Below are 16,690 nucleotides of genomic sequence, written 5' to 3' on the forward strand. Positions count from 1 at the left end.
GGTGATGTAACAGCTGGGAAAGATTTATTGTATTTACAGGCATCACAACACGATACACAAATCATACAAGTGGCATTGAAGCAGTGCAAGTTGTACACTAAAAAAGTATTTTTATATAATGTAAGTGTTTGACTTTGGATCCCACACAGTGGAAATAATGAACCCAAGTCCTCTCAGAGACTCGTCCTCCTCTTCCTGCTCGGTCTTGCACATCCACCAGCCTGAAGAAATAAAGAATCTGACTCCAACTCAATCTCTTGTGGACACAATATCTCTAAATCTGTTTACACGCATAAAAAGACCACGTATGTTTATTATATCAGCAAAACTAGTGGCACATTGGTGAGTATCCAAGTTTCCATTATAACAAAGGCTCAGGTTAATTCCTCAACACTCTTTTCTCATCGTGCAGAAGCGACTTGTCTCCCACTGAAGATCGTCTCCATCTAATCCGTATCGATGGTGGTGCAGCGGCACTGCTTGACGCGCTGCACCCGTTTCTTCCTGGTGCTCGGCGTGAGTCCCGGACAGAAGAGCGTGTACGTGACGGTGCTGAAGGTCTTGGGTTTGCAGGCGGAGCAGGACTCGAACGCGATGCCGTCCTGGTAGACGTGCCGCGGGATGTAGAAGGAGTTACACTGTCCATAGCAGAAGCGGTTGATGATGGTGCGGCTCAGGCAGCCCTCCTCCCGGATGGTCTGCTTCAGCGGCTGCGTCTTGCACCAGTCCAGCCGCAGGTACCGGCGCTCCGTGACGTGCAGCGCCTCCTGACTGGACTCCAGCACCTCGTCGGTGGAGGTCACGGGTCCCGGCCCGCGGGATATGAGTCCTCCAATGGCGGGTTGGATGCATCTCTCCGAGTCGTTTGGGTTGTATTTGTTTGAATGCGGTAAAGCGCCTTGGAAGGTCGAAGCATCCGTGCACCTCGGTGGGTTGAGCAGCAGCAACACAACTGCTGCAGGGATCAGCAATGATGGTGTCCTCATCGTGGAAGCTGACAGGAAAACAAAACACACATCAGTTCAGTGTGGAGAGCATATACGCACAACTTTTACGCACGACTTTTACGCACCATTGTTTCCACCACAAAAATCAATCTTACCATTATATTTGGTTTGTAAATTGAAGAAATAAACTGAGAAAAGTTACCTGTTGTCGATTCAAACTCCTCACAGGAGAACTTCATCCAGTCAGACTCTTGTTTCTGTCTTCAGTGGCTTTATGAATCTCCCACTGAGGAGTTTTCTAAACTTGTCTTGAGTTTCATAGCTTCAGAAGAACACGCCCCCCAAACCCTGATCCTAACTTTATCTGTCTGAGGAGAAAAAAGATCAAACCTCCTCCCAACTTTGTCAATGCAGATAAATCGTTTATTTGACTTTACAGAACAACAAAAAACACATTTGGCAAGATAAAGTGACCCGAGAGAGATCCCAGTGCCCGTGGAGACTCCTGTTTACTGCAGTTTAGTGAAGTGAATAAATCCCAGTCTGAATAATCTTGTTTACATGCTATAGTGAAACATTTCATCATCCCTCACGCAGGAGAAAAACAAAGCTTATTAACTTCTATGAATATATTGAATCTTTGCTTAAAGACACCGAGGTGAGTAACTGCTCATATCATGACTTAAAAAAAATTAATATCAGTGAGTAAATTGATATTTTTACAGTTTTTAATAATAATAATCTTACTGATTCAATATATCTTTATACAACTTATATAATATGTAGATGTGTTACACTTCCAGGTAAGTTTTTAACACCACTTATTCATGTATTTTGGGTTGAAGGGTTGAATTTAAGGCAATGGGACTTTTTTACACTCCTTGATTTATTAGGAAAAATAAAGAATTGGTGTAAAAGTCAACTGAATAACATAATATACTGTATCCTGCAATATTAGAATATACTTAAAATAAGCAGATTTCTTTAGAAATCTCAACAAAAGCCCAATTTAATTGTTGTTTACAAAGCGTAAGTGTTCAGAACCAACAGGTAAGTCGAATGTTTTAAAATAACTCTTTGGCTACAACTTGCATTATTTAAAATTAAGTATTCACTCGTACCAACTCCTCGAAAAGTAATTTTATTTGTTTCCTAGTTTTCAATGTTAGTGAACAACTATCATTACTTTTGAAGTCCTGTTTTGTCTTTACTCATTAAAAGAAAGCTAACGTTGGATATAACCTCACAGTGACCCTAGTGTTGAAGGAAACTGGTTCTCATTAAATTTAGATATTTTCAATAAAGCAAAGGATACATTTAGTCAAGGTGGAGAAGAGAAAGATCACGTTGACCTGCAGACTCGTCGTTATCTGTCAAGGTTACTGAGGGTGGAGGTACGCTGCAGCACCAGAGTGCAGGAGGAAACTCTCCTGATAAGGACGGGCAGCTCGGGTAATTAGGTGCTGTCTTAGCAACCGGCCACTGGAAGCAATATTTTAGTATTTGACCAATCAGAAGACCCTGTGTGTGTGTAACTGTAACTGACCATAACAGGTGATACTGCATCTCGAAAGGAGGAGCATGGAGCCAGAGGGTTAAAAGAACATGGAGGAGGAGAGAGTCGAGGTCATGAAAGAGCCTCACATGTCAGATTTGTATTTTGTTATTTGTAGACAAACATTTGTGCTAAACTTTGTGTCCACTTTTGTCGTTGATTGAGGTTTTTTGTGTCATTTACTTTACACACAGAAAATAGTGAATTAACTTTAAAACATATTTTACCTTTCAAGACCAGAGACACAAGACGGAAGGTGGAGAACTTGTGATAACAGATATTCTACTTGAGACCTGCCACTTCTTTTATTTGCCTACTTTGCCTGGTCAGTTATCCTGCATCAGAGTTTCAACAACTAAAAATTGTTAAGCAGGTTCTGTTGGTGTCAGATTATAATTCCCATATGTTAAAGTAAATACACACTAGTAAAGTTTTGCTGGATTATAGAATTTGATCAATTGAAATTCACAATAAAAATCTTTAAGATATCTTATCTTTTCTCCATTTCAATTATTTCATTGCATCTCCAGTGGATTCATCATTTAATTGCTTTCAACCAAAACACTTGAACATGTGGTGTTAAATCTTGTATCTGTACTTTAATATGACAGCGAGTGCTGCGGCTGACGGGGTTTAGGTCGTGGATTTGGCGACAGGGGAGACGGTCGGTGCTTCCTCCTCCTCTTCCTCGGCGAAGCTAGGAACAGATTTCTTGGCGACCACGTTGTTCAGCCTCTGGCCCATTAAATATGGGTTGACACTCTGCAAACAGGGTGAGAAAAATACGATTATACAAACATGCTGTGAACAAAACAGAACAGAATGTGAGTTTGGAGGAAGATCAGTGTCTCCTGTGGTAAGTCTCGGTTCTGGTGATGTGGTTTCTAACACAACCCTTCACAGGGAAAGGGACAAAGACAACCGTGGAACACTATACCCTTTTTCTTCTCTTGGGTCCTCCCTTCAGTTTCTGGTACAACAGTTCCTTGTTCTGAGAGGAAACGCAGAAAAAATACAGTTTTAAGACATAAAATCATGGATCTGTGTTCTATGAATTACAGTCAAATTGCCTGAATGTCTCTTTAAAGAACAGACAATCCTCAAAGTGGTGACTTCCTCAGACCAAACCTCCTGGGATACAAATGAATCCGTGCAAATGACAAACAAGGTTTGTTAGATCTTTACAATGAGAAATGTCTCGTCTTTATTTTACAGACACGAGTTGACAATAAATCTAAATGCTGCTGCTGCTGCATCATCGTCTGTTTCCAACGAATAAATAAAGAGGATTTCTCTTGTTCAAACCTCAAAGAGGCACTCTGAGGTTTTCACTAATGCCAGAGGAGTCATGCTGTAGACACGTGTACATCTGATAAGTGTCATAAAAGCTAATTTACTTTATTTACAGGTGACGAAACCTGGACAACAAGTATTTGTGCTTTTAATCATCTATTGATTATTTCAACATTTGTCGTTTCCAGCTTTGAAAATATGAGGATTCTCTTTCTTTCCTTGTTTCTGTGGTGAGAATGATCCGTGCTCCCGGTTCCACTCGGTACTCACCCACTTGGCCAGAGCTGGGTAGTCGTGCTCCGGGTCAAACAGATGCTGGTGCTTCTGAAACTCTCGGCTGAACTCGGCCGTGTCGGGAGCGTTTTCCAAACAACCGTCTGCCGCTGTAAGAGCCAGAGAGGGGACGCAGGAGAAAGGGATTGAAGTGGGGGTGCATCATCTTAACTATAAGCAAATTAACACAAATGGTTGTTCAAAAACCAACAACTATGGCAGCTTCAAAAACATTTAATTTCAAAGCACAGGTCTGCTGGAGGAAATGAACTCTATCCTTCTGGTTTCACATAAATTAGTGTTTAAAAGACATAATTATAATGTATGATCATGTATAATAAGAGCGTCCACCTGTCTTCCCCAGGGGACAGGGGTTTGGAGGGTCCGGGTATCCGTGGTCTTCACTGAAGTCTTTGGGAACGTTGTCGCCCGTCAGCTCAGCCACAATGTTCGGGATGTTCCCATAAGGGCCGAGATGCTGAAGCCCCTCGTGTGCACCTCCTGGTGGAGCAACACAAACATGACAAGTCAACACAACAATAACTGGCACAGCAGAATATTAATAGGCATCATGTCACACAAACGATTTCACTTGAACATTTCCAGCATCTGTAATCAGTTAGAAGAGATTCTACTGATGTTAGTTTAAATGTTTGTGTGTGGATAAATAAACAACACAACCTGTAAGGTATAGGAAGAAATGTAATTGAAATAGATGTTCTACAAGTTTTATCTATAAGTTTAGGTTCAACACAACTTTAGTTAACAGAGAATATATCACATTCATGGTCTTTTTCACTAGTTTGTACAATTTCTTTTTTTGATTTACATATTTGAAATATAAAAGAGAAATGAAATTTAGGTTATTTCATGGACGAATAAAATAATATTTTTTACTGAATATATATGTAAAACTACAATTTAAACAACAACCTTCTGTCCACATCACCTTATATCGACTACAATTCACTAAAAGGACATTTTATTTCTTGCTTTCACCTGATTCGTCTAAACTGGACTCCACTCACCCTGGATGCTCTGGGGCCCGACTATGTTGGTGGCCTGGTGGGCTGGATACTCAACCCGGGGCCGGGCGATGCCCAGCTGCTCCATGACGCCGTGCAGGAGCCGCTGGATGTCGGCCTCGGACACCTGGTCCGCCGTGCGGGGGCTGCGGGCCGAAGCTGTGCCGAGCTGCAGCCCCAGGAGGAGGCCGAGCAGGGAGAAGAGCACCGCGGGGCCGGAGCGCGTCATCTGCGGAGGAAACACACCAGACTGAGCAATGTGCAAACACAGCTGCAGGTGAACACACAGGAAACATGGAGCTTCTATTATATCAAGAAGGATAAACACACAGGAGACATGGTTTATTATATCAAGGAGAAATACACAGGAAAACATGGAGCTTATATTATATCAAGTAGGATAAATACACAGAACATATGGTGGTTCTATTATATCGAGAATAAACCTATGTAAACAAAGCCTTTAATGCAAATCATCTATAAATAGCCTACATGGCGCATCTATCACAGTATTAAAGATGGATTTAATGTCATTTACTTCATATGATTCTATTCTTAGGATATTAGAAATGGAGTTAACATAGAATATATCTGCGTTTATTAGCTCTTACCGTGTTGATGCTGATGATGGGACCTGCTCTGTGCACGACGAAGCTGTCAAGCTGCCTATAAAGCAGCCTGGGTTTCCGGTTTCCAAAAATAAAACTTCACGATGAAATAACGATTTAAGATGAATTCCAAACGATGTTATAAAAAAGATATTCAAACATATACAACTCAAATTATTGATATTCAAAACTTTAAGTTTAATTATTGGGTTTTGCCGTTTATTCATTAACTGGTCTAATAAGAGATCTCCCTCCCTCTGACTTTACTTTGAAGGTCAACCCTTAGTTTCCGGCGCCATCGTCACCTAACCCCCTGTTACGCAATCGCATCGGGAGCGCGCGCGATCCGCCTCGCTTCACGGTTCAGATGCAGTTGCCAGGGAACCACGAATCCCTCTTCTCTCATTGGCTGCGGAGCCAATTACGAACAGAGCCACAACATCACTGCACCGAGAGAAGAGTCATCATCCATCAAAACAGGAAATCACAAACAAGCTTCTATCCACATCAAACCTCTTCTCACTGATTCATTCTGCTTCGGTTCTGACCCTAGGTTGTATTATCTAGTCCAGAAAACAGACCTATCTCCATAAAGTTAATTGAAAACAACTATAAAATTGAATAAAACTATAAAATAATCAATAGTTGCTTTTAAATAGTCAGCGTTTTCAGTATGGAGCCTTTGTTTCCATCAAAGACATACAACTCATGTATATGTGACATGTAGATTAGTGATACACACAAGAAAAACTTAAATATTTATTCACTTCTTTATATAAAAATATGGAAAATCTTTAACCATACAAAAAGGTTCTGTTAGGAAATAAATAGACTGATACATAAATGAATTAAAACGTAAAATATTCACATACAACTTAAGGGATCGGGATCCTCTGAATAAAAGCTGGTGACTCTTAGATAAAAACCAACATGGCTGCTTCTTGATCCACGTCAGAGTGAAGAGCGTCTTCTCCAGGGCGTGAGCTGCAGCTTCCCCACGCCGGTGAGCACCGGGAGGTTGTGAGCCGCCAGCTCTCTGGTCAACCTGCAGGAGAAGTGACCGAGACGCAGGTCGCTGCAACACACAGGGACACAAGTACTATAAAAAAACAACACATTGTGTGTGTAATATCGTGGTTTTAAAGCAACACTATGCAACTTTTACTGTGTGACAGCGCCCCCTGAAGGTAAAGCGCTGATCACTGAACTGAAACAGCTCAACATCGGATATTACCCATGATCCCCGGCTTCCTGAACCAGAATCCACCAAACTCTGTTTAGAATTCTTCATATTCTAAAAGTTTCCAGCATAAATCTTGGAGATAAACTCTGGTTTTTAAATGACTTTAACAGATCGACACTTCAGCTTTACTCTTTAACTTGCTGGAACTGATTCTGACTTTTAAATCTGCGAATGACAGGAAACCTCTCTCCCTTTTCCAAGTCAGTGAACCATCAAGCTCATCATAATTAAGGTGCTTTTTAAAAAAGGTACAAAGTTCATTTGAAGCTGCTGAACTGTTAATGTCTGTCTCACATCTGCTGCGTCTTTCCAGATCTGAACATGTGCTACTACACTTTAGACTTCAGGCCTCCTGGATTTTCACTGCACAGATATTATAGCAACTAACAGAAAAAGCACACAACTATTAAATGAACTTTGTGTGTTCTGCTGTGAAACAATATTACATTGTTCATTTTGTGAAATTCACATTCACAGAAACAACTACAGTATTTTACTCATCTTATTTATAGTCACATCATAAAGTGACTTTCATTATTTACCTTCTTCGTCTGTCCTGCGGCGTCTTACACGCCTCGTTGCTCGTGGGACTGGAAACATCGGTTGCTGGTGTGAAACTTTGTTCTGTAAATGATTAATATTCTATTTGTTAACAGTTAAAAAAAAAAAAACATGATTAGAGACTGGTTCCTTGTTCGAACCTGTGCAGGGCAAACACGTCCTGAAGAGCCGGACGTTGGGGAAAGTCTCCAAACCGAGGCTTCTCCTGAGGGTGTGTCTGCCCCCTGGTGTCGACTCTGGGCTCTGCTCAGAGACAGCAGCCGTGACCTTTGACCTGGGAACAGTCTTCACAGGCCGAATCACTACATGTTGGAGAGAATTAATTAAAGGGGAGGTTGAACTCCTTTTTGTATTTTACACAGTTTTTACTCTTTTACCTTGGAAGCTATGCCTCTTCCTTTGTCCTTTCTTTGGATGAGCTTGTTTTGGAATATCGAAATCATTCAGGAATTCCATACTGTCCATTACAGCCTTAGGAATCACACCTGGTGAATATGATAAAGATAAATAACACTGCAGATAAACACTCCATACAAACACATTAAGTTGGATTTAAAGTGTTGGGTCGTTACCGAATAACTGAGGATTATCAATGAAGGTGCGCAGGACGAGAACTCGCAGCTCCAGTCGACTTTCAGACATCTCCGTCTTGTTGGGGGGGGGCATAAGACATGGAACAAAGACGGTGGCGAGGTTGGAGCTGGTCATCAGGTTCTCAGAGGATCTGGATAAAGAGGAGAACAGATATAAAATATGATCCCACGATATAGAATCTTTAAAACTAGAAACACAACCTGTGCCTTATCACCTCCACCAACCAGTGTAATTTGAATTCATACCTCTTGGAGACCCCCGAGAGGAAGTTGAGGAGGTAATGCAGACAGGAGGAGTTCCTGGCAGGGAGCAGACAGGACAGCAGCTGGAGGGCGGACGTCCTGTCCTGCACCTCGGACAGCGACTGGGCCTTGAGCAAGGCAGCGTGGAGCTCGGGGGGGAACAGAGGCTCCGGCAGCTCCCTGCAGAACTGTTTGACCAGCGTGGCCACGTCGTAGGGGACAGCGGTGCTCACACAGTCCTCTGCTCTGTTCAGCTTGGCCTGAAGACACCAGACATGCACACTTACTCAGACAGGGTCAATAAAAAGTGTGGCATATAGCATATATTCGTTTAATCACATATTATTAAATACATGTTTTATCAAGATGTCCCTAATAAACTTTATGCCAATCTGTGGTTGGCAAGAACAACAAATATAATTTACACCAGATTAAACTGTCGATTATATTAATATAACTTAATATAATAAGGACAGAGTGTTACCCTGAGGGCCTTGATGCGAGGAAGAGAGCCTGGTTTCCTGAACAGGCCCACAGTCCCAGCACGCTCCAGTAGAAACGAGCAAGCATCCACCAGAAAACTGAAATCATATTCAATCAGTGGGTTGTCTCTGATATTTCATCCTATAAGGAGGCATTAGACGCTTTAAAAGAACCCACCAGGGCACGAGTCCAAACTCAGGCATGTACGTCCTGGGTAGGTTCTCCAGAGGAACACCGAAGATCTTCACCCCTCCGATGAACAGCCGCTCCTTCCTCTTCTCTAAGCTCTTCACGCTGATGCCGTGAAGAACCTGGAGGTGGAAACGAATCACGTTACCGTCTGTGACTGTCATCACTTCAGCAGATCTGAGAGAAGCCGGGAACATCTCAGTTTAGCAGCCTCTCTCTGAGACCTGTTCACTGATGAGTGGGGGGGGAAGCTTCATCATGCTCATACATTTCACCTGGGGGACAGGGCGGTGGTGCATTCAGGTGTCGTGGGAAATAAGCCTTTAACCCCCAAAACAGCTCACTTCAGCTTTAAATTGGCAAAAAATCCGATTCTGAGTTTTTGGTTATTGTTGGTTTTACTTTGGAGTAAAATGTAATGAGGAAGTATGTAAATATCAATTATTATAAGTAAACTGTACAACTAGTACTGCTCCCAGACAAACACAAACACATCACAGGTTGAACCTACTCTGTAAATAAGATCTTTACAGTCTACATATGATTTCTATTTCAATTTTCCTTTGTGTTCATATTGAATTTGAACTTATTTCTTACGTTCTCACTGATGCTTCTATTTTCACAAACTCTTTGCTGCTGTAAGTTTCCTCATAGTGGAGTTTTTTATTTTAATCATGAACCTGAGGGGAGATGAAATATGTCTCTTCAGGTTCCCTCTATTTGTGGACATGTAGAATTAGGAACAAACCATGTGTGTTGCTGAAGGTTGATGAATAAATTCCAGCACCTGATCTAATAATAAAACAATTTTAAATGTACATTTTATAAAGCCATAAAATTGTTAAGTGGAACTGTATTTTTGATATATAGATTTATAAACTTGAAAAGAGAAAACATTCAATTCTTGCACAGAACTAGATATTGTTGATTGAGCTTTAAATTAATGTATGTGGACCCCATAATTATATTATATTATTATTATTGTTTAGTCCAAAACCTACTTTTTTTTTGTAATTCTTGGAAAGAAAGTAAATCATGATTTCCAAACACAAATAGTTTTAATTGAATTTGGCTTCTGTAGCTTGTTTAGTGTGTCAGACAGTTTGGATCAGATTTCAAACTGGATGTTGAAAGAATGGAAATTGTTTTCATGTAGGAGCCATAGCTTGTTAATGTGTTGATTCATAATAAATAATATATCCTCAGCGTTCTGACACAGACTCCAACAACACATTATTCTTAAAAGCAACTATTTTTATTACAACAGAACATGTATATACAGCAAAAGGCACAGTAGAAATAAAGAAACGGAGAGAGAGAGAGCTGGTGTGATTGGAATTGTGGGGGGGGGGGGGGGGGGGTTCGGTGCTGGCTGGAGGTTTAGAAGCACTTCCTGTGGACGATGGAGGGGCCGGCCTCGTCGTACTCCTGCTTGCTGATCCACATCTGCTGGAAGGTGGAGAGGGAGGCGAGGATGGAGCCGCCGATCCAGACGGAGTATTTCCTCTCGGGGGGAGCGATGATCTGGAGGGGGGGGGGCGCAGAGGAACAGGTTGGTACCACAGTGTCTTACATCGGGATTCAAACATGGTCAGTCAGTACACGCATGGTCTATCGGGGGGGGGGGGGCTCACCTTGATCTTCATGGTGCTGGGGGCCAGGGCGGTGATCTCCTTCTGCATGCGGTCAGCGATACCGGGGTACATGGTGGTGCCGCCGGACAGCACGTTGTTGGCGTACAGGTCCTTACGGATGTCGATGTCACACTTCATGATGCTGTTGTAGGCGGTCTCATGGATACCAGCAGACTCCATACCTGGGTGGGGGAGATGAGATAAGGTGGGTTACACAAAGGTCATAGGTCACAGGGCTTCCAGACATAGGATGGTTTTTACGGCTGCTGCAACTTTCTTTGTGAAAATCTAGATTTCTTATATTCTTAAAAACACTGCCCTCAATTTATTATAAACAATATTGTGAAATTGTCCAAATCCCTGAGGCTTTCTCCCTGGACTGCTCCTGTGTACATGTAACCTGACCACGTGTGACCAGGACTTGCGGCGTGAGGGACCCGTGACTCACCGATGAAGGACGGCTGGAACAAGGTCTCTGGGCAGCGGAAGCGCTCATTTCCGATGGTGATGACCTGACCGTCGGGCAGCTCGTAGCTCTTCTCCAGGGAGGAGGAGGAGGCGGCGGTGGCCATCTCGTTCTCGAAGTCCAGAGCCACGTAGCACAGCTTCTCCTTGATGTCACGCACGATCTCACGCTCAGCTGGAGGGAGGAGACGTCACAGGGTCAGTCGACCAGCACAGACCGACATCACAGACGGACAGATAACCACTTAAAGTCTTCATTAATGGAGCCAGTAGAATAAACTGAAGCTCCTCCGCACTGTTACCTTCATTATCCTCAGTACTTTCATGTTTAAAAAAGACTATGTGCTGTTTGAAAGGAAATAATGGATTAAGTTTTAAAATATTTAGTGATTAAATGCACAATTTGAGCTTTGCGGCTCTACTACACTAAATATGACCAGTAGCGTATGAGTGTATTCAACTTATACAATAAGAAAAAGCTTTAAATATTTCCCTATAAATGAAAAATTGAAATTGTAAATGATCTGATATCACAAAAGGTTTTTAAAATGAGCTTCTTTTCGAAAAATCTAAAAACCTTTAATGCAGTCATTCTGAATAATAAATCCTTATTATGTAAAAAAAATGTAATATAACTCTCATATAGTTTTACTAGGATGCATTTGTAACTTTGCACTTTACTTTTTCCAAGTTACAGGAAACAATCCAACGTTTTTAAGTTGTCGTGTTGTATATAAACCTTCTGAAAAACGTTCTAAACCTCAGTTTTTGTTTCCAGTGGGTTATCCAGGACTTCTTGAAGTTTTTCTCACCAGTTGTGACGAAGGAGTAGCCGCGCTCCGTCAGGATCTTCATCAGGTAGTCAGTCAGGTCGCGACCGGCCAGATCCAGACGCATGATGGCGTGGGGCAGAGCGTAGCCCTCATAGATGGGCACGTTGTGGGTCACACCATCACCGGAGTCCAGCACGATACCTGTTCAGACACAAGAACAGCGGTTTGTCAGGAGACGCTGATCAGAAAGTGTGTATTTCTGTCAGCCTGCGATGTGGCACAGTGAATTGGGGTTCAAGTCCCCTGATGGACACTCACCGGTGGTACGACCGGAGGCGTACAGGGACAGCACAGCCTGGATGGCCACGTACATGGCGGGGACGTTGAAGGTCTCAAACATGATCTGTGTCATCTTCTCCCTGTTGGCCTTGGGGTTCAGGGGGGCCTCAGTCAGCAGGGTGGGGTGCTCCTCAGGGGCCACGCGCAGCTCGTTGTAGAAGGTGTGATGCCAGATCTGAAAAATCCAGGACAAGGATTAGGAATTTCACCAAGTTAAAATGAAAACACTGCCCTGTGTCTGTACTGGCTTTACATGCACAGTATCTCCCACTCTCACCTTCTCCATGTCGTCCCAGTTGGTGATGATGCCGTGCTCGATGGGGTACTTCAGAGTCAGGATACCCCTCTTGCTCTGGGCCTCGTCTCCCACGTAGCTGTCCTTCTGACCCATACCCACCATCACGCCCTGAGAACCAAACAGTCACACCTCAGCATCTCAAAAAGCTGCAGAACTCTCATCTCTCTCAACCCTCTGGGGCCCTCTGGGTGTTCCTACCTGGTGACGGGGGCGTCCCACGATGGACGGGAAGACGGCACGGGGGGCGTCATCCCCGGCGAACCCAGCCTTCACCAGGCCAGAGCCGTTGTCGCACACCAGGGCGGTGGTCTCATCGTCGTCACACATGTTTGGTCTGTTCTGTTCTGGCCTTCTGTAAGAGACAGGAGATGGAGACGCAGGCAAAACATCAGTGGGTGATATTCATGTGTTAATCTGTCTGGATGAAGTCTGCAGTTGAACTGTGTATGACCAAGATATTCAAGAGGAAAGAAGGACCTGAAAAAACTATATGAGCTATAGGTTCAGGATGAAGAGTCCTCTAATCTCCTCTGTAAGGGTCACAGCTGCCAGAACAGCCACAAGGCTTGACCCCCCCCCCCCCTCCACACACACACTCACACTCAGGTCTATTTTAAGCCACAGGACCCTTGTAGACCCCCCCCCCTGTCCTCACAACCCCTGTTCTGTATCTCGCCGTTGAGCCGGAGCCAGTTAACAGCTGAGGGAGTTTGTCTTCTGACAAGTGGCCCAGGTCTCTCCTCAGCTGTCACCACACAGACGACTCCTCTGTTTGAAGCATGTGTTCAGATCCCTCCAGGATCCTGCAGCATCAACCAGGGCTCATCATATACTATCAACCTGTCTATGGAGAGAGAGAGCCAGCTGCTGTGTTGCTCCTGAACAAGCCTGGAAGGTTCCCTCCTTATTCTGATACATGAGATCAATACCGTTTGATTTCTTAAATCAGCTTTTAAGAATCATGTTATACCAAAGCTCAAGCACAAGAAAATCATATTCAAATCTGATTTTGAAGGTCAATCTTATTATTCAATAATTCCAGTTCAACTTGTCCTAGTTCCAAGAGATTGGAGATGATATAAAAAAGTTTTAAATGAAAAACCTTAAAGTTGTATCCTGGGCTTTTCATCCTGCAATTACACAACTGCTTCTAATGCAGAAAATACATACTCTTAATTTGTAAATTTGAATATGAACTTTATTTAAACGGAAACTAGATTAACAGTCTCATTTATAAAGAGTCACCTGGCCAGGATAGGTAGATTAGACTTTGTTAGTTTCACTGGAGAATTTTACTTTTCCACGATGCTATAAAATGCAACTGCAGAAGATTTTCATCCCTGTTTAAATTAAGATTGTTTAAACATTCAAATTCAGTCAAATTGCCTTTAAATTACAGAAACTTCCTCAGGTTGTATCCAGCCTGAGTTAGAGCTGCACTACTGCTGCTGTTCGCTGAGCATCCTTCCACCCTGAGCCTCAGGGTGTTTGACAGATGATATGTCCATTAACACAATAGATGTTCCATTTGTTTTCCTCTCTAACGCTCAGATTTCATCTTTTCTCCCAACAACAACAACAACTTCACCTACTCTGATCACAGAAACACCTCCGAACTGTAAGAATGAAATAAATCCAAGCTGCGTTCCCTCATCCTGCCACTCACCAGCAACCAAACAGCAAAAGGACTCACCGAGCTGTAACCACAAGACTGGAGTTTCCACTGGGACGAGGAGCGAGGGTGCGAGGGGGTCCTTAAATACACCCCGCCGTCCTGAGGCCAGGGGCCTGGGGGCGGGCCCAGGGGTTCACACAAGCCCAAATTAAGTGCTGCTTAGCAAAATGTCTCAGTAAAGTGGATCCTGTGTCGGGGACAACACCAAACTAGAGAAAAGTTGCCTTGGAGATGAAAGATAACAGAGGGGACTAACGTTTAGTGGGACGCCTGGATTAAATAACTGGTTTATGACATATGATGGATATATTGACGGTTATGATTGTAGTGTGATATCCTCAAAACACATTATTGACATTTGTCTCATCATTTGACTTTACTCAACAACAATATGTTCATGGCCCATACATAATAAGCTTTAATTCAACTTATTCCTTTTGAATTCAGAGGTGTTGAGTGTTTGGGACTGTTAAGAAAACCCTGGACTCAAGTATCATCATCTGTAAGTTTAGGTTCCTGCTTCATACACAGCAGCATCGCCCCCCCCCCCCACTCCCCCTTTGGTTGTTCAGGTCCCTGAGGATGTGTTAATATGACTAAGCTCTGGCGGGGCACCGGGGTATGTGGGTGATCGGAGGGTGAGAAGGAAATCCGAGACCAGGTCTGAGCGACTTGGTCAACGAGCCGTCTAAGGGGAAACCTGCCTGAGAGCGTCTGCCAGCGTCGTGGCATGTGTTCAGAGCGAGGGGGGGGCCCCTAAACATGCCAAACAGCTGAGAGGCAGTACTGTAACAGTGTGGGGGGGGGGGGGGGGCCCAGACCTCCAGCAGACGACAGATCCCTGGGGCGGCCTGTGCGGCGAGCAGTGACGAGCGCCAGGCTCTCAGCTCTGATTGGCTCCAGTGTCTCCTTTTAGGGAAGTGAAGTGTAACAGGTGCCAGTGGCTGCGAGTCGCAGGATGACGAGAGCTCGGGCTCCTTATTCGTCACCTTGCACTGCCCAGCCCCCCCCCCCCCCCCCCCCCCCCCCCCGCGGCACTTACAGCCCCAGGCAGGAGGCCTATCAGGCCACAGTGAGTGCAGTAAGAATGTAAATACCCCCCCCCGCAGCATCACCACTCTGAAGTATTCCATTTGTAGCCATGTGCTGTGATGTCGCTCGCTGAGAGAGGCTACTAACCTACATGTCTATTTCTATTCTGAGTTACCTTCACGTCATTGTAATAGGGTTATAATGTCTAAATGAGGCAGTTAATAAAGTTTGTTTCAACTTTATTAGACACTGAAGACCCCCCCATAGCCTGATGACCCCAAAATATGAGTCAAAACAAAAAATTATTTCTAATATTGTATACAAATGAGAATATTGTCATAATCATCACAATCTGTGTGATCTTATATTTGAACGTGTGTCTTTACGATGTCTTTGGTTTTAGCTATTGTCTTTTAGCTGCTTTCTCGGTATCGAGTATTGTTAAAAACGACTATAGAAATAGCTAAAATGTATTTTAATCATTATATATAATACAATAATAAAATGTTTTCTATCTTTAAAGGATTTGGGGTAACGCCTCTCATCTCAGTCAATCAGCCAAATGAAAACAAGGAAAATAGTCATGTGACAAACCTGTGTTGATGTTCGACATGTCTCTCATGGATTATGGTCATATCTCATCTCAGTGTTTTTCTTGTGGTTCTTCAGAAGCTTCTTCATAAACTTGTTTTTGAATCTTTAACACCAGTAAAAACAAGCCACAGTTTCTGCACCACCTCCACATCATCTTCATTGTGTTGTCATTACAATTCTATCTTGACTTATTGATTTTCCATACTTGTTGAAGCTTTAAATCCGTATTTTTCACATCACTAAACAACAGAAATGTAATGCTGAACTAACTGAGTGTAGAAATTGTTGCTGCAGGTTCAGTTAAGGAACAGGTTGTGTCACTTAAAGCAGGAGCAGAGACAACCTGCTGGTTTCTGGGTGAAGCCGTCGCTGTGTTTTGTCAACAGCTCGCCTCAAGTCAGAGAAGCACTTTTTGGGAGAGTGCTATCTTTATCACCAGGTCGTTATCAGGACGAAGCAGGTCTGTCTTAAATGGGTCATGGTTTTGAGGGACATTCGTCCTTATAAGGACACGTAGGAAGCACACGGTTTGTCTGTGTGACAGCTGCCCTCCCCCCTCCCCCCCACCCACCTCACTACCTCCAACACACACATGCAACACACACTCCAGCAGCTGTTAGCAACAACTGCTTCTTTACAGTCAATCACACTTGGTCGGACCTTTGTTTACCATTTACGATGCATGTTGTTGCTCAAGCACGAGTTCGACATCGCATCTGAAAAAACAATCTGGACATGAAAAGCAAGCTGGTGCCTTTCCTGCAAGCATATCAGAAAATACCTGTTACTGGACGACTGAAGCAATCAGATCAAAGGTGCATAAAATACATTTTTTATAAATGCTTTTCACATTTGTGGTGTAGATAA

The 16,690-nt window shown here is 43.3% G+C and overlaps 3 protein-coding genes across 6 annotated transcripts; all 3 read right to left on the reverse strand.

Annotated features, from left to right (window-relative positions):
- Positions 1-2: 2 nt before the first annotated feature.
- Positions 3-1,272, reverse strand: grem1a (gremlin 1a, DAN family BMP antagonist). The gene is made up of 2 exons (XM_053445811.1): positions 1,150-1,272; positions 3-994 (listed from the first exon to the last, which is right to left on the reverse strand). Exons 1-2 carry the CDS (start codon positions 1,184-1,186, stop codon positions 447-449), a joined length of 585 nt encoding a protein of 194 aa, XP_053301786.1. The 5' UTR covers positions 1,187-1,272; the 3' UTR covers positions 3-446.
- A 76-nt stretch (positions 1,273-1,348) lies between these two features.
- Positions 1,349-9,177, reverse strand: LOC128459849 (uncharacterized). Its single transcript, XM_053444776.1, has 12 exons — positions 9,002-9,177; positions 8,826-8,922; positions 8,345-8,601; positions 8,078-8,229; positions 7,883-7,990; positions 7,646-7,748; positions 6,701-6,776; positions 5,097-5,322; positions 4,420-4,569; positions 4,066-4,172; positions 3,440-3,493; positions 1,349-3,264 (listed from the first exon to the last, which is right to left on the reverse strand). The coding sequence occupies exons 1-12, from the start codon at positions 9,175-9,177 to the stop codon at positions 3,136-3,138; spliced, it is 1,635 nt and encodes a 544-aa protein (XP_053300751.1). The 3' UTR covers positions 1,349-3,135.
- A 1,216-nt stretch (positions 9,178-10,393) lies between these two features.
- LOC128460355 (actin, alpha cardiac muscle) lies at positions 10,394-12,849 on the reverse strand. 4 transcript variants are annotated; one of them, XM_053445521.1, is made up of 7 exons: positions 12,721-12,849; positions 12,502-12,630; positions 12,204-12,288; positions 11,925-12,086; positions 11,096-11,287; positions 10,648-10,829; positions 10,394-10,537 (listed from the first exon to the last, which is right to left on the reverse strand). In XM_053445521.1, exons 1-7 carry the CDS (start codon positions 12,847-12,849, stop codon positions 10,394-10,396), a joined length of 1,023 nt encoding a protein of 340 aa, XP_053301496.1. The 4 variants fall into 4 exon arrangements, with proteins under 4 accessions (XP_053301496.1, XP_053301494.1, XP_053301495.1 ...); XM_053445519.1 differs by having other exon boundaries at positions 12,204-12,399; XM_053445520.1 differs by lacking the exon at positions 12,502-12,630 and having other exon boundaries at positions 12,204-12,399.
- Between the last annotated feature and the right edge of the window lie 3,841 nt (positions 12,850-16,690).

This window comes from Pleuronectes platessa, chromosome 17 (assembly GCF_947347685.1).
Source record: "Pleuronectes platessa chromosome 17, fPlePla1.1, whole genome shotgun sequence".
NCBI classification, from domain to species: domain Eukaryota; kingdom Metazoa; phylum Chordata; class Actinopteri; order Pleuronectiformes; family Pleuronectidae; genus Pleuronectes; species Pleuronectes platessa.

Coding starts and splice junctions, on each gene's coding strand:
- grem1a (XM_053445811.1), bottom strand. CDS start 1,186: ATGAAGTTCTCCTGTGAGGAGTTTGAATCGACAACAG. Junction 995..1,149: donor GGAGTTTGAATCGACAACAG/GTAACTTTTCTC, acceptor TTTTCCTGTCAG/CTTCCACGATGAGGACACCA.
- LOC128459849 (XM_053444776.1), bottom strand. CDS start 9,177: ATGACAGTCACAGACGGTAACGTGATTCGTTTCCACCTCCAGGTTCTT. Junction 4,570..5,096: donor CGGGCCCCAGAGCATCCAGG/GTGAGTGGAGTC, acceptor TTGCTCCACCAG/GAGGTGCACACGAGGGGCTT. Junction 4,173..4,419: donor CTGTCCCCTGGGGAAGACAG/GTGGACGCTCTT, acceptor TTACAGCGGCAG/ACGGTTGTTTGGAAAACGCT.
- LOC128460355 (XM_053445519.1), bottom strand. CDS start 12,849: ATGTGTGACGACGATGAGACCACCGCCCTGGTGTGCGACAACGGCTCT. Junction 12,087..12,203: donor CGCCTCCGGTCGTACCACCG/GTGAGTGTCCAT, acceptor GTGTCTGAACAG/GTATCGTGCTGGACTCCGGT. Junction 10,830..11,095: donor GTTCCAGCCGTCCTTCATCG/GTGAGTCACGGG, acceptor TCCCCCACCCAG/GTATGGAGTCTGCTGGTATC.